Source organism: Tachyglossus aculeatus, chromosome 10 (genome assembly GCF_015852505.1).
Source record: "Tachyglossus aculeatus isolate mTacAcu1 chromosome 10, mTacAcu1.pri, whole genome shotgun sequence".
Taxonomy (NCBI): domain Eukaryota; kingdom Metazoa; phylum Chordata; class Mammalia; order Monotremata; family Tachyglossidae; genus Tachyglossus; species Tachyglossus aculeatus.
The window spans coordinates 36,714,097-36,733,236 of record NC_052075.1 but is presented as its reverse complement, the minus strand read 5'-3'; the positions used below and the strand labels follow the sequence as shown (position 1 = coordinate 36,733,236).

At 49.1% G+C, this 19,140-nt stretch overlaps 1 protein-coding gene across 1 annotated transcript in view; it reads left to right on the top strand.

Moving 5' to 3' along the window:
• Positions 1-1,544: 1,544 nt before the first annotated feature.
• CTTNBP2 (cortactin binding protein 2) overlaps positions 1,545-19,140 on the top strand; it is a 121,258-nt gene continuing 103,662 nt past the window's right edge. The window contains exons 1-2 of the mRNA XM_038752501.1: positions 1,545-1,618; positions 13,501-13,608. Coding sequence (XP_038608429.1) covers positions 1,604-1,618; positions 13,501-13,608 — 123 coding nt within the window. The 5' untranslated portion in view covers positions 1,545-1,603. The remainder of the gene's footprint in view (positions 1,619-13,500; positions 13,609-19,140) is intronic.

The following is a 19,140-nucleotide window of genomic DNA, read 5'->3' as shown; positions in this document are numbered from 1 at the left end:
ATTACCTTGTATCTACCCCAGCACTTAGAACAGTGTTTGACATATAGTAAGCACTTAACAAATACCAATATTATTATTAATGTTAGCCCTATAGGTCTTGCGATCAGTAGAGGATTTGGGAGAGCTTCCTCTTGACCGTTGGCTCGTTGTGGGCAGGGCTCGTGTCTATCAGATCTGTTACATCCTATTCTCCCAAGAGCTTCAAACAGTGCTCGGCCCGCACAGTAAAGTGCTCAATCAATTCTAACGATTGATAGATTGACCGATCGATCCGAGCTACAAACAGCGGACTTGTTCTGACGTTCCAGGAGAGAGCATCCCCTCGGAGGGATGGGCGGCAGGACCCCCAGAGCGGGCCCTCCCTCGGGAGCAAGGCTATGGCGCTCGACCAGGATGGGCAGGGGTCCTCCCTCCCTCGACCCGGATTTGGGGGGCCTCTTGGGGGGTGTCTCCAGAGGGGTTTCTGGCCTCTGCTGGTATCGACACCTGTCTACTTGTGTTGCCTTCTGTCTCTCCCTTCTAGACCGTGAGCCCGTTCTTGGATAGGGACCGTCTCTGCTGTCGATTTGTACTTCCCGAGCTCTTAGTCCAGTGCTCTGCACACAGTAAACGCTCAATAAATACGATTGAATGACTGACTGACTAATAATAATGGCATTTGTTAAGCGCTTACTATGTGCAAACACTGTTCTAAGCACTGGAGGGGAATACAAGACGATCTGGCTGTCCCACGGGGGGCTCACAGTTTTAATCCCCATTTTCCAGATGAGGTAACGGAGGCACAGAGAAGTTGACCCACCTCCCCCACACGTCTGCTGTGTGACCTTGGGCAAGTCACTTCACTTCCCTGTGCCTCAGTTCCCTCTTCTGAAAAATGGGGATTAAGACTGCGAGCCCCACATGGGACAACCTCATCTCCTTGTGTTCCCCCCAGCGCTTAGAAGAGTGCTTTGCGCATAGTAAGCGCTTAACAAATACCAGCATCATTATTATTATTATTGAGTGATTTGAACCCATGACCTGTGCCTCCAAAGCCCGTGCTCTTTTCCACTAAAGCACGAAGGGACGGTCCCGGAGCAGGGCCACCAGGGACAGGGGTTGGGGGCAATGTTGGGGAGGGGGGGACGACGAGGGGCAGGGCCGGAGGGCTTCTTGGAGGAGGGGAAGGGGAGGCAGGCTGGGCTCGGGCTCGGGGGTCCCGGGGGATTTGTGGGGGAGCCGGGGGAGAAGGAAAATCCCGGCGGAGAGGGAGAGGGAGAGGGAGAGGGAGAGGGTAGGGCTGGGTCGGTGCTAAGGGCGGTCTGAGCCTGGGGAGGTCCGCGGGGAGACTTGGGGGTCCAAGGGGGGGGGTCCCCCCTCGGAGCCCTAACCCCCGGCCGGCGCGTAGGAGGTTAAAGGGGAGGGACGGGTTGGGGGGGGAGAAGGGAGGGGAGGGGAGGGGGCGGGCAGGGGGCTGGGGGAGGAGCCCCGGAGCCCCAGCGCAGGAGTCCAGCCCAGTCCGGCCCGGCCCGGCCCGGCCCAACCGCTGTGCTGGGGGTTCTCCCACCACCCCCCATCCCCTCGGACGGACCCTCCTCCTCCTCGTCCTCCTCCCCCCGGAAAGATGGCGACGTCCGGGGTGAGCGGCGGGCCGCAGGGCTCCGGGACCCCCGGCCCCCCTTGCCCCCCGGCCCTAACCCAGGGGATCCCAACCACCAGCCAACAGGGGATGCCGGATGCCGGCTTGGAGGCTGGGGGCTCCGGGCTGGGGTTAGAGGCTGGGGGCTGGGGGCTGGGGGCTGCGGGCTGCGGGCTGCGGGATGAGGGCTGCGGGCTGCGGGATGAGGGCTGCGGGCTGGGACTGGGGGATGAGGGCTGCGTACTGGGGTTGGGGGCTGGGGGCTGAAGCTGGAGGTTGAGGCTGGGGTTGGAGCCTGGGGCTTGGGGCTGCGGACTGAGTCTGGGAGCTGGGGCTGCGGGCTGGGGTTAGAGGCTGGGGGCTGGGGTTAGAGGCTGGGGGCTGGGGACTGGGGCTGGGGACTGCGGGCTGAGATTGGGGGCTGGGGGTTGAGGCTGGGGCTTGGGGCTGAGGCTGGGGCTGGGGGCTGCGGGCTGGGGGCTGGGGTTAGGGGCTGGAGCTGGGGGCTGCCGGCTGGAGCTGCGGACTGAGTCTGGGAGCTGGGGCTGCGGGCTGCGGTTAGAGGCTGGAGGCTTGGGGCTGCAGGCTGGGGCTTGGGGCTGGGGTTAGGGGCTGGAGCTGGGGACTGCGGGCTGAGGTTGGGGGCTGGGGGCTGAGGCTGGGGCTTGAGGCTGGGGCTGGGGGCTGGGGGCTGAGCCTGGGGACTGGGGCTGGGGCTGGGGGCTGAGCCTGGGGACTGGGGCTGGGGCTGCGGGCTGAGCCTGGGGGCTGGGGCTGGGGGCTGCGGGCTGAGTCTGGGGGCTGGGGCTGGGGGCTGCGGGCTGAGCCTGGGGGCTGCGGGCTGAGCCTGGGGACTGGGGCTGGGGGCTGCGGGCTGGAGCTGCGGACTGAGCCTGGGAGCTGGGCCTGGGGGCTGAGCCTGCGGGCTGAGGTTGGGGGCTGGGGATAGGGGCTGGGGGCTGGGGGCTGCGGGCTGGGGCTGAGGTTGGGACTGGGAGCTGGGGTTGGAGGCTGCGAGCTGGGGGCTGCGAGCCGGGGCTGGAGGCTGGGGCTGGAGGCTGGGAGTTGGGGGCTGGGGGTTGGGGCTGGGGGCCGAGGCTGCGGGCTGGGGCTGGGTTGGGGGCTGGATCTGGGGGCTGCGAGCTAGGGTTGGGGGCTGGGGCTGGGAGCTGCGGGCTGAGGTTGGGAGCCGCGGGCTGGGAGCTGCGGGCTGAGGTTGGGAGGCGGGGGCTGCGGGTTGGGGCTGGGGGCGCCCGGGAGGGCTCGGAGCGGGGCGGCGGGGACCCGGGGCCGGGAACCGTCGGGGCGGCGGAGCCGGCGGAGCCAGATCCCCCTCCTCCTTGAGCCCCCCGCCCCCGCTTCTCTCCTGTGCCCGCTCATTTCCCCCTCCCCTCCGCCGCCCGGCCCTGGCCCCCGTTCTCTGCTTTCGCCCCCCAATTTCAAGTCCTCTGCAAACCTCGCCCCCATCTGTCTCCTCTTTCCTCGCCCCCATCCCGGGGCCGCTGCAATAGATCGGCCCCTCCCCCATCTCCATCCCTGTCCCGACCCCCCCCCCCCCCAGCTCCTCCCGACCCCCGACCCCCGTCCCTGCCCTCCTGGACCAGCTAGCTCCCTCCTCTTTGCATCGCAGCCCTTCCACTGTGCTTTCCCTCCGGGGCTGTGCCGTGGGCTTTTTGTGTATCTGGGTTGTGCGTATACGTGTGTGTGTATGTGTGTGTGTGTGTGTATGTTTATCTCCCAGGATGTTTGAATCCGAGTGTCCACTTCTGCTTGCATCTGTGTGAGGGTGTGCACTGGTGTGTGTGTGTGTGTGTGTGTTTATCTCCCAGGGTCCATGAATCCGTATGTTCACTTGTTCTTGCATCAGTGTGAGGGTGTGTTTACTTCCCAGGGTGTATGAATCCGTACGTTCACTTGTGCTTGCATCTGTGTGAGGGTGTGCACTCTGTGTGTGTGTGTGTGTGTGTGTGTTTACTTCCCAGGGTGTATGAATCCAAATGTTCACTTGTGCTTGCATCTGTGTGAGGGTGTGCACTGTGTGTGTGTGTGTTTCCCAGGGTGTATGAATCTGTATGTTCACTGTGCTTGCATCTGTGTGAGGGTGTGCACTTTATGTGTGTGTGTGTGTGTGTGTGTGTTTACTTCCCTGGGTGTATGAATCCGTATGTTCACTTGTGCTTGCATCTGTGTGAGGGTGTGCACTTTATGTGTGTGTGTTTACTTCCCAGGGTGTATGAATCTGTGTGTTCACTTGTGCTTGCATCTGTGTGAGGGTGTGCACTGTGTGTGTGTGTGTGTTTACTTCCCAGGGTGTATGAATCCAAATGTTCACTTGTGCTTGCATCTGTGTGAGGGTGTGCACTTTATGTGTGTGTGTTTACTTCCCAGGGTGTATGAATCCGAATGTTCACTTGTGCTTGCATCTGTGTAAGGGTGTGCACTGTGTGTGTACTGTGTGTGTGTTTATTTCCCAGGGTGTATGAATCTGTATGTTCACTGTGCTTGCATCTGTGTGAGGGTGTGCACTTTATGTGTGTGTGTGTGTTTACCTCCCAGGGTGCATGAATCCGTATGTTCACTTGTGTTTGCATGTGTGTGAGAGTGTGCACCTCCCAGGGTGTATGAATCTGTGTGTTCACTAGTGCTTGCATCTGTGCGAGGGTGCTTACTTGTCTTGTGTGTCTGTGTGTCGGGGGGTGAGTGCGTTTATCTCCCAGGTGTATGAATCCGTGTGTTCACTTGTGCTTGTATCTGTATGAGGGTGGGCACGTGTGTGTGTGTGGTGTGCGGTGTGTTTATCTCCCAGGGCGACTGAATCTGTATGTTCACTGTGCTTGCGTCTGTGCGTGGGTGTGCACTTGTCACCTCTCCAAGGGGCAGAGGAGCCGGGGAGAGAGAGAGGCAGAGAAATGATGGGGCAGCTGCTAGTCGAGGATACCGTGGGCACTGGGCACAGGCGAGGATGCTGTGTGGGGGTGTGTGGAGGTGGGAGAGGGCACGGTGCCCGCCTTTGGGGCCAGGCAGTGTGATGGGTCGTGTCCTGGTAGCGTGGAGACTCCCTGGCTCGGAATGTCGCTGGGCCCGAGTCTGTAGGAAAACCCTCTGTGAGCCCAGGGATCACTCCCGCCCCCCTTCCTCCCTCCCCATTGGCAGGGCTTGGCATCAGCAAGGTTTCCTTCCATCATTCCTGCTTTGTACCCCATGCCCGCAGGACTCAAAGCGGCACCCAGAGCTGGGGCGGTGGATCCTGATGAAATGCGGGGAGCTCCAGTCAAAGCCCTCCATGCCAAGGAACGATCCTGCCATACGAGGATTCACCCCCTCTTTTGCTGCCCACTTAAGTGGGCCTTGGGGTGGGAGATGGGAGAAGGGGAGAGGGCAAGGGGGCATGGACAAGAAGCAAGATCCAGCATCCGGCCAGCGCAGGCCGAGCAGACGAGAGTGAATTGCAGGAGCTCATTTAACTTTCACCATCTCAACTGCTGCTCCTGATATTAGGGTGCGTGGGAGAGAAGTGAAGGAGGACTGTCCCAGGGTAGAGTCTGGGACCGGGGCAGGGAAAAACAGAGCGGGGAGGGGATGAGGTAGAAGACTGTTGGATTATCACTGCACAGAAACCCACAGAAAATTCAGTCTGGGGAACTTTGGAACGTTCTGCTTCTGCCCCTTGGGATGGAAAGTAAGGGTACGCGTCCCCGAAAATTCCCAGGAGAAACACCCGTTTTAAGCCTAAAATGGCTAAGTCCCCTCGAAGCACCCTGCAAAAGACCAGCTCGGAGAGATGGAGCCTCCTCGAGGGGAGGGAAACTATATCCCAATTAATTAATTCCCCCAGCCCTGAGCATATAGTAGCGCAAAACAAATACTATGTTGAAAGAAGAGAGAAACGTACAGATCATGTCTTTATTCATTAGGGTAGAGTTTGTAAGACTAATTGCACCCCACACATGTGAGCTGTCAGGCAGTCAGTCGTATTTATTGAGTGTTTACAGTGTGCAGAGCACTGTACTAAGCATTGGGAGAGTACAATAGAACAATAAACAGACACATTTCCTGCCCACGAGTTTACAGTCTAGAGGGGGACCGTCGGCAGTGGGACCCCTCAAATATTCTCCTGCTGGCTTTCCTTCGAGCAGAGGTGTATAACCCCACCATGGACCTCTGATTGGCAACCTGGCTCCAATTAGTAGTTTGGTTGTAAATTGAAATGGCAGTTGGGTTGGAGGGTTTTTGTTGTTGTCATGTCAATATTCTTTTTGGTTGGTTAACAATTCATAGTATGCCAGGATTTCATTTGCGGTTCACCCACCCTGGGATTTAATCACACTACCAGGCTGAGAGCAGACTCAGTTTACCGTTAGCCAGACATCTTTTTTTCAGTCCCAAGTTAGATCTGGGATGGTTGCTACATATTTTGAGGGAGTTAATGTATTAGCTTTTAATAAATCTGTCATTCTTTTAGTACTTTTAAAGATATGATGATTTTCCACTCCCTGTTTTTTTTTTCCTGAAATTACAGGTAATGGCTAGGGAAAATCATAACGCTGAATGGGTGTTGGATTCCTTTTTAAAAATTCACTTTCTGGTAGAAAAAAGGTCATTTTTTAGAGAAAATGAAACAAGCGGTACAGTTGAATAGGGCATAGATGATATTCTGTGGACTTATTTTAAAATTTAATCAACCTAGGCAGAAAAGTTGTAACTCTCATTGACTGTTTAAAAAAATGCAGGACATTGAATCCCTCTTCAGGTTCAGAGTTGACTAGAAATTCCGGCTGCCTCGGAGAAAATTCCGGTTCTTTGAATGACTCATTTTGCTTCTTTAATGTTATTTTCTCCTTACAAAATAGCTTCGTTTGTGTATTTTCTGATTCGGTGAGTGCCACCTTTTCTCTGAAGAAGTCATCAAAGGGAGGCTGGGTCTTTTGCCAATTCCAAAATGCCAGTGTTTTCTGCAAGCTGATCTATTTGGACTGTTGCCTGGTAACCCCGCTTAATTTATAGCTTGCAGTCCAATATGATTTCCAGTGTGGAGTGTTTTTAATTCAATTCGTAAACCTCTCTGTGGAGCTCTGAATCCTGAACACGTCCATGAAAGGGGTGACAGAATATTCAGTCTTGTCGTTTAAATGAGGCTCATGTCTGACAACCATTTGGGGAGACCAACTTATTTTCAGTTCCTGAGGTTGAAATTGCGACCTTTGTCGTATTGATCTATCCACTTTGGAAATAACTCAGTGGATTGTGCAGGTCAATTGGAAATGAGTACTGTAACCTGTTTTTATTATTATGATGATGATTATTATCATCACTAAGGAATTTGAATGAAAGATGCGGGTGGGGGAGGAGGAGGAACATTTGCTTTTAATGGTCACCAAGGAATTAGAGAGTCAAAAGGAGTGGTGTATTCTGTAGTGCTATATTTGGGAGTGTGGCCAGCATTCCTGTCATTCTGGACTTTCCTGAACAAAGTACAGCAGTTGGTGTACTAAAGAATACTAGGTATACACATCGTTGCCATGGCAATCATGACAGAGGAAAACTTGAGCAATGGTTTTGTTGGAAGTGCCAATACCAGGGGATGAGATGACTTACACCTACATGAAAATGTTTGAAAATAAAATCACTGACACATTGGGTAATTTTCTGTTACCTTTCAGGTGAGCTTTAGGTACTTAGCAATGAAAAGGCATATCTTGATGGAGTAACAGCATTAGCTATGGTTCCTTTCCTGAAATGTTGGCAAATGATGAGTGCTAATTTAGAAGGAGAACAAGCTTCTGTCTTGGGTCAAGAGCTGTAGAAATGTTGATTTCCATTTCATCAAGAGGTGGAAAATCCTCTGTCCTGATTTAGTGTTCGCCATGCTGAGCTTTTTCCAAGAGAATAAAAAAAGGGGGTGTTGCTGATCTTCATGCTTCTGAGATGCGTTGCAGATAGCTCATAATTGACTTTAGCAATAGTTCATGTTTTTGAACTATTTTGAACCTTTTATGTGGGTGTCTTATGAGCCTAGACACACGGTTTTAGTTTGCAATTCTGGTTTCTGTATCTCATTTGTAAAAAGTCCTTGCATGTAAGAGGATTAGGCAGGCAGGCTCAACGAGAGGCTCTATTGCCAAAATTAAAGTTTGTCACACTCGCAGAAGCAACAATTATTGTTCTCTTGTGTGTGTGCTTGTGTGCGTGCCGACGTGTTGCAAGGTAGGGTTAAATTTAGAAATGTTGCCTGATGAATTAAGATGCGACTGTCAGAGGACTGAATTAGTTATTCAGGCATTTACTGATGCTTCTCTGCCCGCAAAGGCAGCCCTACGTCATTAGGGTGATTTCTGTCAAACATTTCGCTTTCCCACTCTTGCTTTCCTCCCCGGCTCCTCAGCTGATTTCTTTTCTGCTTCCTTCTTCATCTCAAGGCAGTTTTCCCTCTAGCCCCACACTCCTGACTTTCTTCCTGGGGCTGGATTGCTTCAGCTGAGCCCTGAATCTTGAGAGAGACAATTTGCTCCAGGGGGGAAAATAAATAAATAAATAAATCTAGGAAAAGCCAGATAAAGAAACTGGGCTATCTAGAGGCAAGGAGAGCAGAGAAGACTTCGGGAGCCGTAAGGATTTTATTTTCTCATAAATCAAATTGGACGGGAACTGAGCTGGAAAGAAAGGATCAGGTCCATGGCAGGGAAATTTCCTTGGTAAGGATTTTGGTCGCATAAACGTGGCCGTAACTCCAGGGAGCTATTTTTAAGGGCCATGGGTAAAAAGCACTGGGAGCTGCAATAACCCTGATTGGGCAGACCATTCAGGAAAGGTTGAACTCTTGCTTTTCCCAGGAATATGTGTGTGTGTGTGTGTGTGTGTGTGTATGTATGTGCGCGCGTGCGTGTGCATGCTTCCAGGGCCCACATGAAGCATTCGCACACTTTCCACAGGCTAAGGAGCAATTAAAAATGTTCCAGCTAGTGCCGTGCAGCCAAGTTTAGACTGCTACAGGGAATGAAGGTTTTTTGTTTCCAGAAAGGCTTTGGTCTGAAAACGTAGAGTCTCATTTAAAGGCAAAAGAGTTTTGAGCTCTGATGCTGAGATTCTGCATAATCATTAAGGCAGAAGCTTGAACCTCTGGGTTCCAATGGGACCAGGTGAAATTGAGCATGGAGGTCTTTGCTCCAGAAAGGTGATAGTCTTAATGAGTTTTGAGCTCCCAAAAAGAAATCCCATTTGATTTCACTGGTGTAAAAATGCAGAGGAGGGAAACAGAACACCCTTCTCTGATCTGTAGGAAAATCAGCATGGCCTAGTGGAAAGAGCACGGGCCTGGAAATCAGAAGGACCTGGGTTCTCATCCCGGCTCCGCCACTTGTCTGCTTTGTAACCTTGGGCAAATCACTTCACTTCTCTGTGCCTCAGTCACCTCATCTGTAAAATGGGGATTAATTCTGTGAGCCCTGTGTGGGACAAAGTGTGTCCAACCCAATTATCTTGTCTATGCCAGCACCCAGTACAGTGCTTGGCACATAGTAAACATTTAACGAATACCACAATTACTATTATTATTCTCTCTGTCCACATTTTGAAAGCTGGGTCTATTAAAAAGGAAGAATTTGGAACCTTGCCCATGCCCCTTATGCACCCTTCCCTGGTTTTCGTTTTAGCCTCTTTAAAGCCTAGGTCTATTGGTCCTTCCTCTGACCTTTTTAAACTTCTTTCTTTCTGGTTCATTTCATTTTTACACCGTCCTGCACCCCTGCTCAGTGATAGGCTGAGAAATGTCATTGATTCAAGAATGGGGGAAGGAAATGCTGGAGATCAGGGATGGAACCAACCACGAAAGCTCTGGAGAAGTATTTTAACCGCAGGATTCCTTACCCATCCGCCAGCTGTCGGTTGGGCTTAACCCAGAATCCCTTATCAAAGGTCTTTATCATTCCTCGCTGATGATTTTTGGGTGGCTCAGTAGAGGCACGAATGGCGAGGCGACATGCCAGCCTGAGGGCATGACAATACCAGGGCGGCGATCCCTGCAGTCCTGGGTAATTCACTAGATGACTGCAGAAAAGTCACTTAATCTTCTTGTGCCTCCCTTTCTGTGAAACGAGAAAAGCAGCACTGACCCCAGGGGGATAAGGGAGGGTTGTCTCTACCACTTCTCTGCTCCTTCTTGGCCGATTCCCTCCTGAGAGCATGGGACTACCACGCAATCCCCGTCAGGGGCATTTCCGCACTTGACAGTTTACTAAGTGGCCATCAGAAGCCTTCCTACTCAGACACCTGATGCCGAGCCGGCATTCCGACTCCAGTTTTTTGTCATCCTCTGAAATTTGCCGTGGCAGGGAATAATTCAGCTGAGATTGTGAGGATTCACTAGTCTATCAGACCTAGCTAGGGACAGAGGAAGGGAGAAACTTTGAGAAGGTTTGGAGCAAACAAAAACTGGACCATCTTCAGTCAGTTTGCTGTCCTTCAAGACAGCACTTCTCCTCCTCACCCATTTTCCAGCTGTATTGGACCTCAGGCCAGGTTCAAAACTTCATTTTCTCCAGTTCAAATGAATAGAGAAATAGGGCTAGGGGGTGTTGTTGGGACCTAAAAGAAATTCTCTTTATGTTGTTTCCTGTGTGAGCAGGGACAGATTTGAGAGAGATGCCTTTTTCTCATTGACAAACGCTATAAATATTTGGTTGGCATTTAGGAAGCCGTATCTGTGGCTTTTGCTTTTGTAGGCCGTGTTTTTTTGTCTGATTTAGGTGCCTGGAGGGTTTAACCAGGCCAGTAGTGAGGATAAACTCCTGTCTCGGTACCTCTGATTGCACTGACTGAGAGTTCTTGGGAGAGTATATGTTGAAAATTAGGTGGTGCCATCTGTCTTTAGCATTTTATGAGCCAGAATCCTTGGGCTTCTATTAAGCTAATACACTCTTTTAAAATTACCCTTCTAATGCTTTGAATTATTTTTTTTTTTTACTTTTGGAGCACAGCACATGCTTTTGAGTCATTTCCTTCTTCATGGTTGTAATGACAGAGGGTTTTCCAATTAGGGATTCATTTGATGGTAAAAATGAAAGCTCACCTCGGCCTCACCCACCGCTTCTTCTTGATTCTCATACCCTGGTCTCTGAGCTCATGAAACATGTGCCAAATCAGAACCAGAAATGCTTAGCGTCAGTCCCGGCCAGAGTCTGGTGAAGTTGGAATCACTGCCCCACTTTCCTCTTCTTCTTCCATCTTCTCATTCCAACTTTCCCGTTCTCCTCCTGGCTATTGGCCTTTGGTGTTACTGGAGAGGTTTCACTTTACAGAGAGGGGCCCCGGTGCCATTTATGATGGGAACAGTTCTCTTTCTAGTTGGCCCCAAATTGCAGGCACTTCAAGTTTTTTTTTGTTTCTTTGGCAAGCCCATCTCAAATTGCCCAAATTACCAGGGTCCAAAGTCTACCCTGTTCGGCACATTCATCCCCTTCGGCATGCCTGGCAAGCGTGCATTTGCTGGAGATGGCTGGGGATAATTGTTCTGGTGTCGTGGAGGGGAAAACTGAGGCAGATTGAAGGTTGTGAGATAAAGGGATCTGAGTTGGACTGCCCGGCCTCCTGAAAGTCCTCTGTTGCCCCTCACCACGTATCCTGCAAATGAGTCCCCCTCTAGGCTGTAAGCTCCTTGTGATCAGGAAATGTGTCTGTTTATTGTTATCCTGTACCCTCCCATGTGCTTAGTACAGTGCTCTGCAAACAGTCAGCGCTCAATAAATCTGACTGAATGAATGAATGAACGATCCTGTGTCTCTACAGGAGATTCTTTTGTTGCTATCACTCCCAATCCAGAATATTTATAGGGCAATCAATTATTTGGTAGTCCTGAAGATTAAGAGCTTTACTCAAGAAGCTTCTGGAAGCAAGTATAATAAAAAAATTCAATTAATTGAAACTTTTAAAGCAACCAGGAACAATATTAATAAAATATCCAACTTGAAAGCCTTCTGGGTAGCTCTCTGCACCACTCCCATTGGGAAGGGCCGGTGTAATCCATTGAAGTGATCTAGCCTGGCTAGGCAGGGATTTCTTAGAGCAGGTTGGCCCTTCCACAGAATACCCTGGCTCCAGCTCCCTGTAAATCTGGTTGATTTTAGGCTGCAGTCAAATGAGGAGCTAGACAGACCAAATTATTGACAAATAGAGGGAACAGGAGGGACGAAAAAGATACGACAGAGTATGGCAGGGTGCTGTAGATTAATTAAAAGGTGATTAAATGTATATGGAGATATCTGTACATATCTATATATATACCTAAGTTTTGAGGATGAATTTAAATGTATAATGTTAAGGGTATTTTAGAATTGATGTGACTTAGGATATTGAGGTTTAATAAAGGAAGAGTTCATGGAGGAGATGGGATTTCAAGCTGGGGAGAGTCATGGTGGGATAGATTTGAAGAATAGCAGTGTGGTCTAGTGGAAAGAGCATGGGCCTGAGAGCCAGGAGACCTGGGTTCTAGTCCTGGCTCTGCCAATTACTTGCTGTGTGATGGTGGGAAAGTCACATAACTTCTCTGTACTTCAGTTTCCTCAATTGTAAAATGGGGATTCAATACCTGTTCTCTGTCCTACTTAGACTGTGAGCCCCTTGTGGGACAGGAACTTTGTCTGATCTGATTAACTGTTATAATAATAATAATAATAATAATGGCATTTATTAAGCACTTACTATGTGCAAAGCACTGTTCTAAGCGCTGGGGGGATACAAGGTCATGAGGTTGTCCCACGTGGGGCTCACAGTCTTCATCCCCATTTTACAGATGAGGGAACTGAGGCCCAGAGAAGTGAAGTGACTTGCCCAAAGTCACACAGCTGACAAGTGGCGGAGCCGGGCTTTGAACCCATGACCTCTGACTCCAAAGCCCGGGCTCTTTTCCACTGAGCCATGCTGGTTATCTGCCCCAGAACGGTGCTTGGCACATAGTGAGTGCTTAATAAATGCTACGATATTAATAATGATATTCAATCAATGAATGGTATTTATTGAGCACTTATTATGCACAGAGCACTATACTAAGTGCTCAGGAGACTACAACGGAATAATAATGATAATAACGATGATGAGGAAGAGAGCTTCAGGGCTTAGAGATGGGAAGGTTGAGAGTGAGGAGCAACAATTAGAAAGTTGGCTTGGGAGGAGTGAGAATACAAGCTAGGGAATAGTGCAGGAAGAGAGCCAGTACAAATGATGGAACAAACCCAAAATTAGTCCACCTCCTTCCCCTAAGCCTCTGTGATGCCAACCTCATGGGTGAAGAGTCTTTGAAGGGTGGGAGCAGGGTCTCTGTGGATGACGAATGCCCCTGAATGGTGCCCCTCTAGACTGGAACCAGAAGTGGTTGTGAAGCCCTGAGACCATCCACCTGTCTAACCCCTTAGCTATGCTGACTATTCCACAGATGTCCAGATAGTCACTGGGTGTCTCAAGCAGCTGGAAGACCTTTCCAAGCTACTGCCCATTCCCTTGGGCAAGGCAGTCCCAGATTTTGGCAGGCTGTCAGGGGAAACTTTAGTCAAATAGACCCATCTCCCCAAATCAGGGCCGTTAAGGGTAAAACTGTTTGGCCAGCTTTACACCCACCTCCACGCTGCTCTGGCTCACGTTCAAGGACTGGGCTGGGGCATAATCAGTTTAGTTTCCACAGTACAGTGGAACTTGTAGTGTAGTAGCCCCAGAATGCTGGGGGATTTGAACCCCACACTTCGCCCGGTGCCTGGAGATGAAGTGGAAAGGGGTGACCTGATGTCCCACTACCCAAGCTTCCATCACAAACAATGCAACTGGACTCCACCAAGGGCCCCACGTATCCCACAGTGACCATTTGTCTCTGCCCTCATCAGTGTGATTTTCTTTCACAGAAAAAGGAGTTTGACGTGGACACCCTCAGCAAAGCCGAACTGCGGATGCTCCTGAGTGTGATGGAAGGGGAGCTGGAAGCCAGGGATGTCGTCATTGAGGCCCTGAGGGTGAGTGGCTTCTTGGGTTTCGTCTCTCTTTGCTGTATGTTCGTGATCCCCCCTCCGGCCTAGGGAATTCCAAACCCCAGACAAAACCCATTCTCCCCTGTCTTGCTGGCTGACTGATCGGGACGTTCTTCATTCCAATTCAAAACTTCTGTCAGGAGGAAATTAGGGGAGGAGTGCATTCAGTCTTAGCTGAAGAAGAGGTGAGAAATCCAGGAGTGTGGTGGCAAGCTAAATGCTCTGGGGTTTGGTGGGCGCTGAACATTGTACATTAAACCCTGGAGCATTTTTGAGCTCTCTGCTAACTTGGGTAAATCAGATGTTTTCTCGGCACTAGGAGCTTGGTGGTGTTCCAGGCGAGGGGGAGGCCAGAGAGGGAAGAGGATTTTTGCAGTGAGGGGAATACTTTGTTGTTCTTCAATTTAATGGTGTCTGCAACGTGTGATTTATGGCTTCTTATTTCCAGCAACATTTTTCAGCAGTTTCCGCATCAGCCTCCCGAGGATTCTTGTCATGCTACTGATTACCCACAGGCCTCATCAAAACTAAATGTCTTGGTGGGAAATTACTTTAACATTCTTGACACGAATGGTGTTTTCTAATTGGCTCCCCCAGGTATCATCCCTGCGTTGATATTAAAAGTTGTGTCTGTCTGAGCAACTCGTTTTTTGCCCCTTTTAGCTTTAAATTCTCCCTTTCCCTCATAATGTTGTAGAATGTTTATGATCATGGTGGCTTTTATTTCTTGGGAATTGGGTGTTTCCTGGCCTGCTGTTGGGTTAAGTGTTGTGTGGGATCAACTACCTCTGTCACTGCTGGTTTGTCAAGCTGTTCACACCGGGACTCCCTCCCAGAATGCCGAATGCATGGGAGGCCCACTCCCTGTCACGTATGTTAAAGGATGGAATGGTCAGCCCAAGGTGAAGGTGGGTGAGGCAGAACGGGCACAGGCTAACAGGGCACGAAGGTGAATCTTGGGTGGTGGGGCAGGTAGAGCATGGCAAATGGGATGAACTGTACCAGGAGCTCCTGAATCACTTGAAGTTCTACAACAGCCCTTCCCTACCACCTAAGGACTCATTGTCCCATGTAACACTTATGTTTATATCTTACATACTCTGTTACTTCCTCCTATCTATAATTTACTTTATGCCCATCTTCCCTGCTATGTTATAAATTCCTTCAGAGTAGGTATTATGTCTATGTTTTTTATGGTATTTGCTAAGTGCTTACTATGTGGCATGCACTGTATTAAGACCTGGGGTAGATACAAGATAATTAGGTTGGACACAGTCCATATCCCACATGGGGCTCACAGTCTTAATCCCCATTTTTCAGAAGAGATAAGTGAGGCAAAGAGGAAGAGAAGTGACCCAGCAGGCAAGTGGCAGAGCTGGGATTAGATCTCAGACTCTTGATCTATCCACTAGAGCCACACTGCTTCTGCAGGGTCTACTGATTCCATTAGGCTCCCCCAAGCCTTCAATACAATTTCCAGTAGGTGTTCAATAGATATGATTGATTGATTGACTGTGATTAATCAACCTAAACAGGTTTGCCAGGAGTGTCCAGCTCCCCTGCTCACTTCCCCCGGGAGTCTCCTGACTCCCAGGTATGAATTCTTTCTACTAGTCCGGCTTATGGCTTTATACAGGAAGGGAGCTCTTGAGTAGACTCTTGAAGAAAGGTTGGGACGTGGTTAGGGGAAGTGGTTCAGGTGGGAATGGCGTGAGCGATGGCTTGAAAGCTGGAGGGTGGAGAACGAGTGGGGAAATACTCATCACCTTGCCCCCTTCTACCTCTCCTCACCGCTCTCTTATTATAACCCAGCCTGAACACTTCACTCCTCTAATGCCAAACTACTCACTGTACCTCAATCTGGTCTATCTTGCCGCCGACCTCTCGCCCACGTCCTGCCTCTGGTCTGGAGTGCCCTCCCTCTTCATATTCCGACAGACAATCAATCTCCACACTTTCAAAACCTTATTGAAGGCACATCTCCTTCAAAAGGCCTTCCCTGCCCAAGACCTCATTTTCCTTTCCTTGCACTCCTTTCTGCGTCACTCTGAGCAGTGTCACTTTGTGGAAAGACCATGGGCTTGGGGGTTAGAGGTCATGGGTTCTAATCTCGGCTCTGCCACTTGTCAGCTGTGTGACTTTGGGCAAGTTACTTCACTTCTCTGTGCCTCAGTTACCCCATCTGTAAAATGGGGATTGACTGTGAGCCCCACGTGGGACAACCTGATAACCTTGTATCTATCCCAGTGCTTAAAACAGTGCTTGGCACACAGTAAGTGCTTAACAAATACCATTATTATTATTAACACCCCCCCCCAACAGAATTTATGTACAAATCTGTAATTTATTTACTTGTGTCTGTCTCCCCCTCTAGACTGTAAGTTCATTGTGGGCAGGGAATGTGTCTGTTGTTATATTGCACTCTCCCAAGTGCTTAGTACAGTACAGTAAATGCTTATAAATATGATTGATTGACAGCCCAAGTTGGTGTGCAGCAGGACAGGAGTGAGGTGCTGAGGGAGGGACTTAGTTGGTGTAGGATGTCGCCTCTGATGGCCAGGCACTTCACAAAAGAGGAAAATGGGCTCCTGCTGACCGAAGTAAAAAGGGTTTCTTTGAGGAAAGAGGTTCGCCAAAGTGGGCATTTACCCAGCTGGTTTCTAGGCTGTATTCACCCTACTTCCCCTTCACAGCTAAGAGCATGCTCAGTGCTCACTGTAATGGACTGGGATCAGGTGTTGAACCAGATTCCAATGACAATGAGGACCCTGCTAAGGCTGCAGAAAGTGCAAAAGCCTGATTGCATGCAGGTCCCTACAGTAGAGCCCGCTGTGGCCCAATCCATTGGAAGCTTATTGCTTCCTCTCTCCACTGTCTCCCCACACCATTTCCAACCCCCTACTGAACAAGAGAGGCAGCCTGTACTCAGCAGCTCCCTCTCTTCCCCCTCATACAATTTCAATAATTGAGTATGTGTTCTCTGTGTTCTGCCTCAGCATCCATACAACGCTTTTGGGAATTGTCCCTAAAGAGCAACACCGGGTCGACAATAAAAGCCACAGTAGAGAGTCTTGCTAAAGGAAAGATCAGTAGAGTCTTTATGAGCATAGTGAGATTTGGGGCGTGTTTATCGATATTTCATTTCTGGGAAGTGAATCCGGGTTTTGGGCTGTAAAACTTTAACCCCAAAGAAAGAGTATAGCCTAGTGGAAAGAACACAGGACTGGGAGTCAAGAGACCTGGGTTCTAATTTGGGCTCAACCATTTGCCCACCATTTGTTTGAAATTGGGAAAGACACTCTTGGATATTAGATGGCACTCTTCCAACAGTAGCAAATCCATTTCCCAGAAGCAGGAATAATCAGAGGTGGGCAGGTTAGAAATGAGAAACACAAATAGTCAATTCCAGAAGCCGAAGTGACGTGGAAATAATGACAACTCTGTAAAACCCATCTGGAGATTTCCAGCACAAGCTCTTTAGCTCGTAAGAAACTGTTCCACAGAACAACATACCCGGCTTTTCGAAACCCAACCTCACTACAGTGTAGAACAGATACAGGGGTGATGAATCACCTAATATGATTTTCTAAAATCTAATTGCAGATGATTTTCAATCATCAATGACTCCCAGAATGTAAATTCATTCTTCAACAATCTCAACCGCTGAAAAACCTCTTCAGGGCATGGATGAAGACAAGGTCCAGACTTGAAGATAGAATGAAGGATTTGAGTTAAGGATGAGGCTGAGGTAAAGTGTAAAACTAGGATAAGGCTAGATATATGGAGAGGATTTGGATTATGTCAGGGGCCAGCATTAGGATTCAAGATAGGGTCAAGGTTAAGGCTTCACTGTGGGCAGGGAAGCTCTGTTGTACTGTCCTGTCCCAAGTGCTTGGTTCAGTGTTCTGCACAGTCAGCACTAAATAAATGCCATTGGTTGGTTATTAATAATAATGATAGTAAAATGGCATTTTTAAGCAATTACTGTATACCAAGCACTCTACAGAGCACTGAGGTAGATCCATATAATCAGGTTGGACGCAGTCCCTGTCCCACATGGGGCTCATCATCTAAGTAAGGGGGAAATGAGGTACGGAATACTCATTTTGCAGATGAGAAAACTGAGGCACAGAGAAGTTAAATGACTTGTCCAAGGTCACACTGCCATGTGGCAAGTGGAGGAGGCAGGATTGGAACTCAAGACCACTAACTCCCAGGCCTGTGTGTTTGCCACTAGGCCACAAAATTATTTTGAAGTCAACATCACAGATAAAATCTTGGGTGGGATGAGCCAGGGGGTTGAGCCAGGATGGTCCTTCAGAGCAGTTTATGGACTCACATCACCTCTAGGTTGTGCATTCAGCCCACAGCATCAATTTCCTAGGGGTCTGAGTTGGTCAAAGAGTGGGACAACTTTTCATTAGCCACTGATTCCCCTCCCCTCTGAAGGGACCTTTTCTTCTTACTCAGAACCATCGAAAAAAATCAAGTACACTATTCATTGATTTCTGCCTGTGAGAGTACAGTACCTCCAAAGAGCTTGTGATGCTTCTTAGGTGAATTTTCTCCAACAGAGAAAAAGAATGCAAGGGAAATGGATTTTGTACCATTCTGATACTAGCGAATTACTGAAGGGAATTTCTAGAGCATCAGTATGGCTTCTCTCTCATCAATAGAGGGAATACAGTCTCCCTCATCAGTAATTACCATTGATGATTCTCTCAAAGCAGTATTTAGGAGAATAGATTGCAGGTTAGCACATTCCTGTGAACAGTGCAGTGCTTCTGTAGGAAAATGGGAAGAAATCTGATCTCTGAGTCCTTACATTAACAGACCAGTTCCTAAGGGGATAGTGCTAATGAATCCAGCTAACAGAGGACTAATTTCCAAAATCTTTCATTTCTCTGCCAGAATGAATGATCAGTTCTATTGAAGTCCCATAAATGTGCTAGGATTGCTTGAAGCTTTGCTAGTTTTGTGTTTGTCTCTGTGTGTTAGCGTGCCTTCCAGTGCAATAACTGTGCCTTAAATTCTGTTGTATTGGAGGCAGAAATGATTTACTGGCAATTACATCATAAAGTGATCATTAATAATTCGATTAGACAGTTTAGTTGAAAATTAATGTGTAAACACACAGTTATTTTTATAGAAAAGAAAGAGCTTGAACTGATCAGTTCTAAATCTAGCAGCAGGGCCTAGTGGAAAGAGCATTGGGTTCTAATCCTAGCTCTGACACTTCTCTGCTGTGTGACCTTGGGCAAATCAATTAACTTCTCTGTGCCTCAGTTTCTCATCAGTAAAATGGGGATCTGATACCTGTTCTCCCTCCAACTTATATTGAGAGTCCCAATCTGTTTCCAACCTGATAGCCTTGCATCTGCCCCAGAACTTAGAACAGTGCTTGGCACATAGTAAGTGAGTAACAAATACCATTATGATTATAATTGTTATTACGATTATTATTAGCTGGGATGAGAGACAGACATTAAAATAAATTACAAATAAGGGAAATGGCAG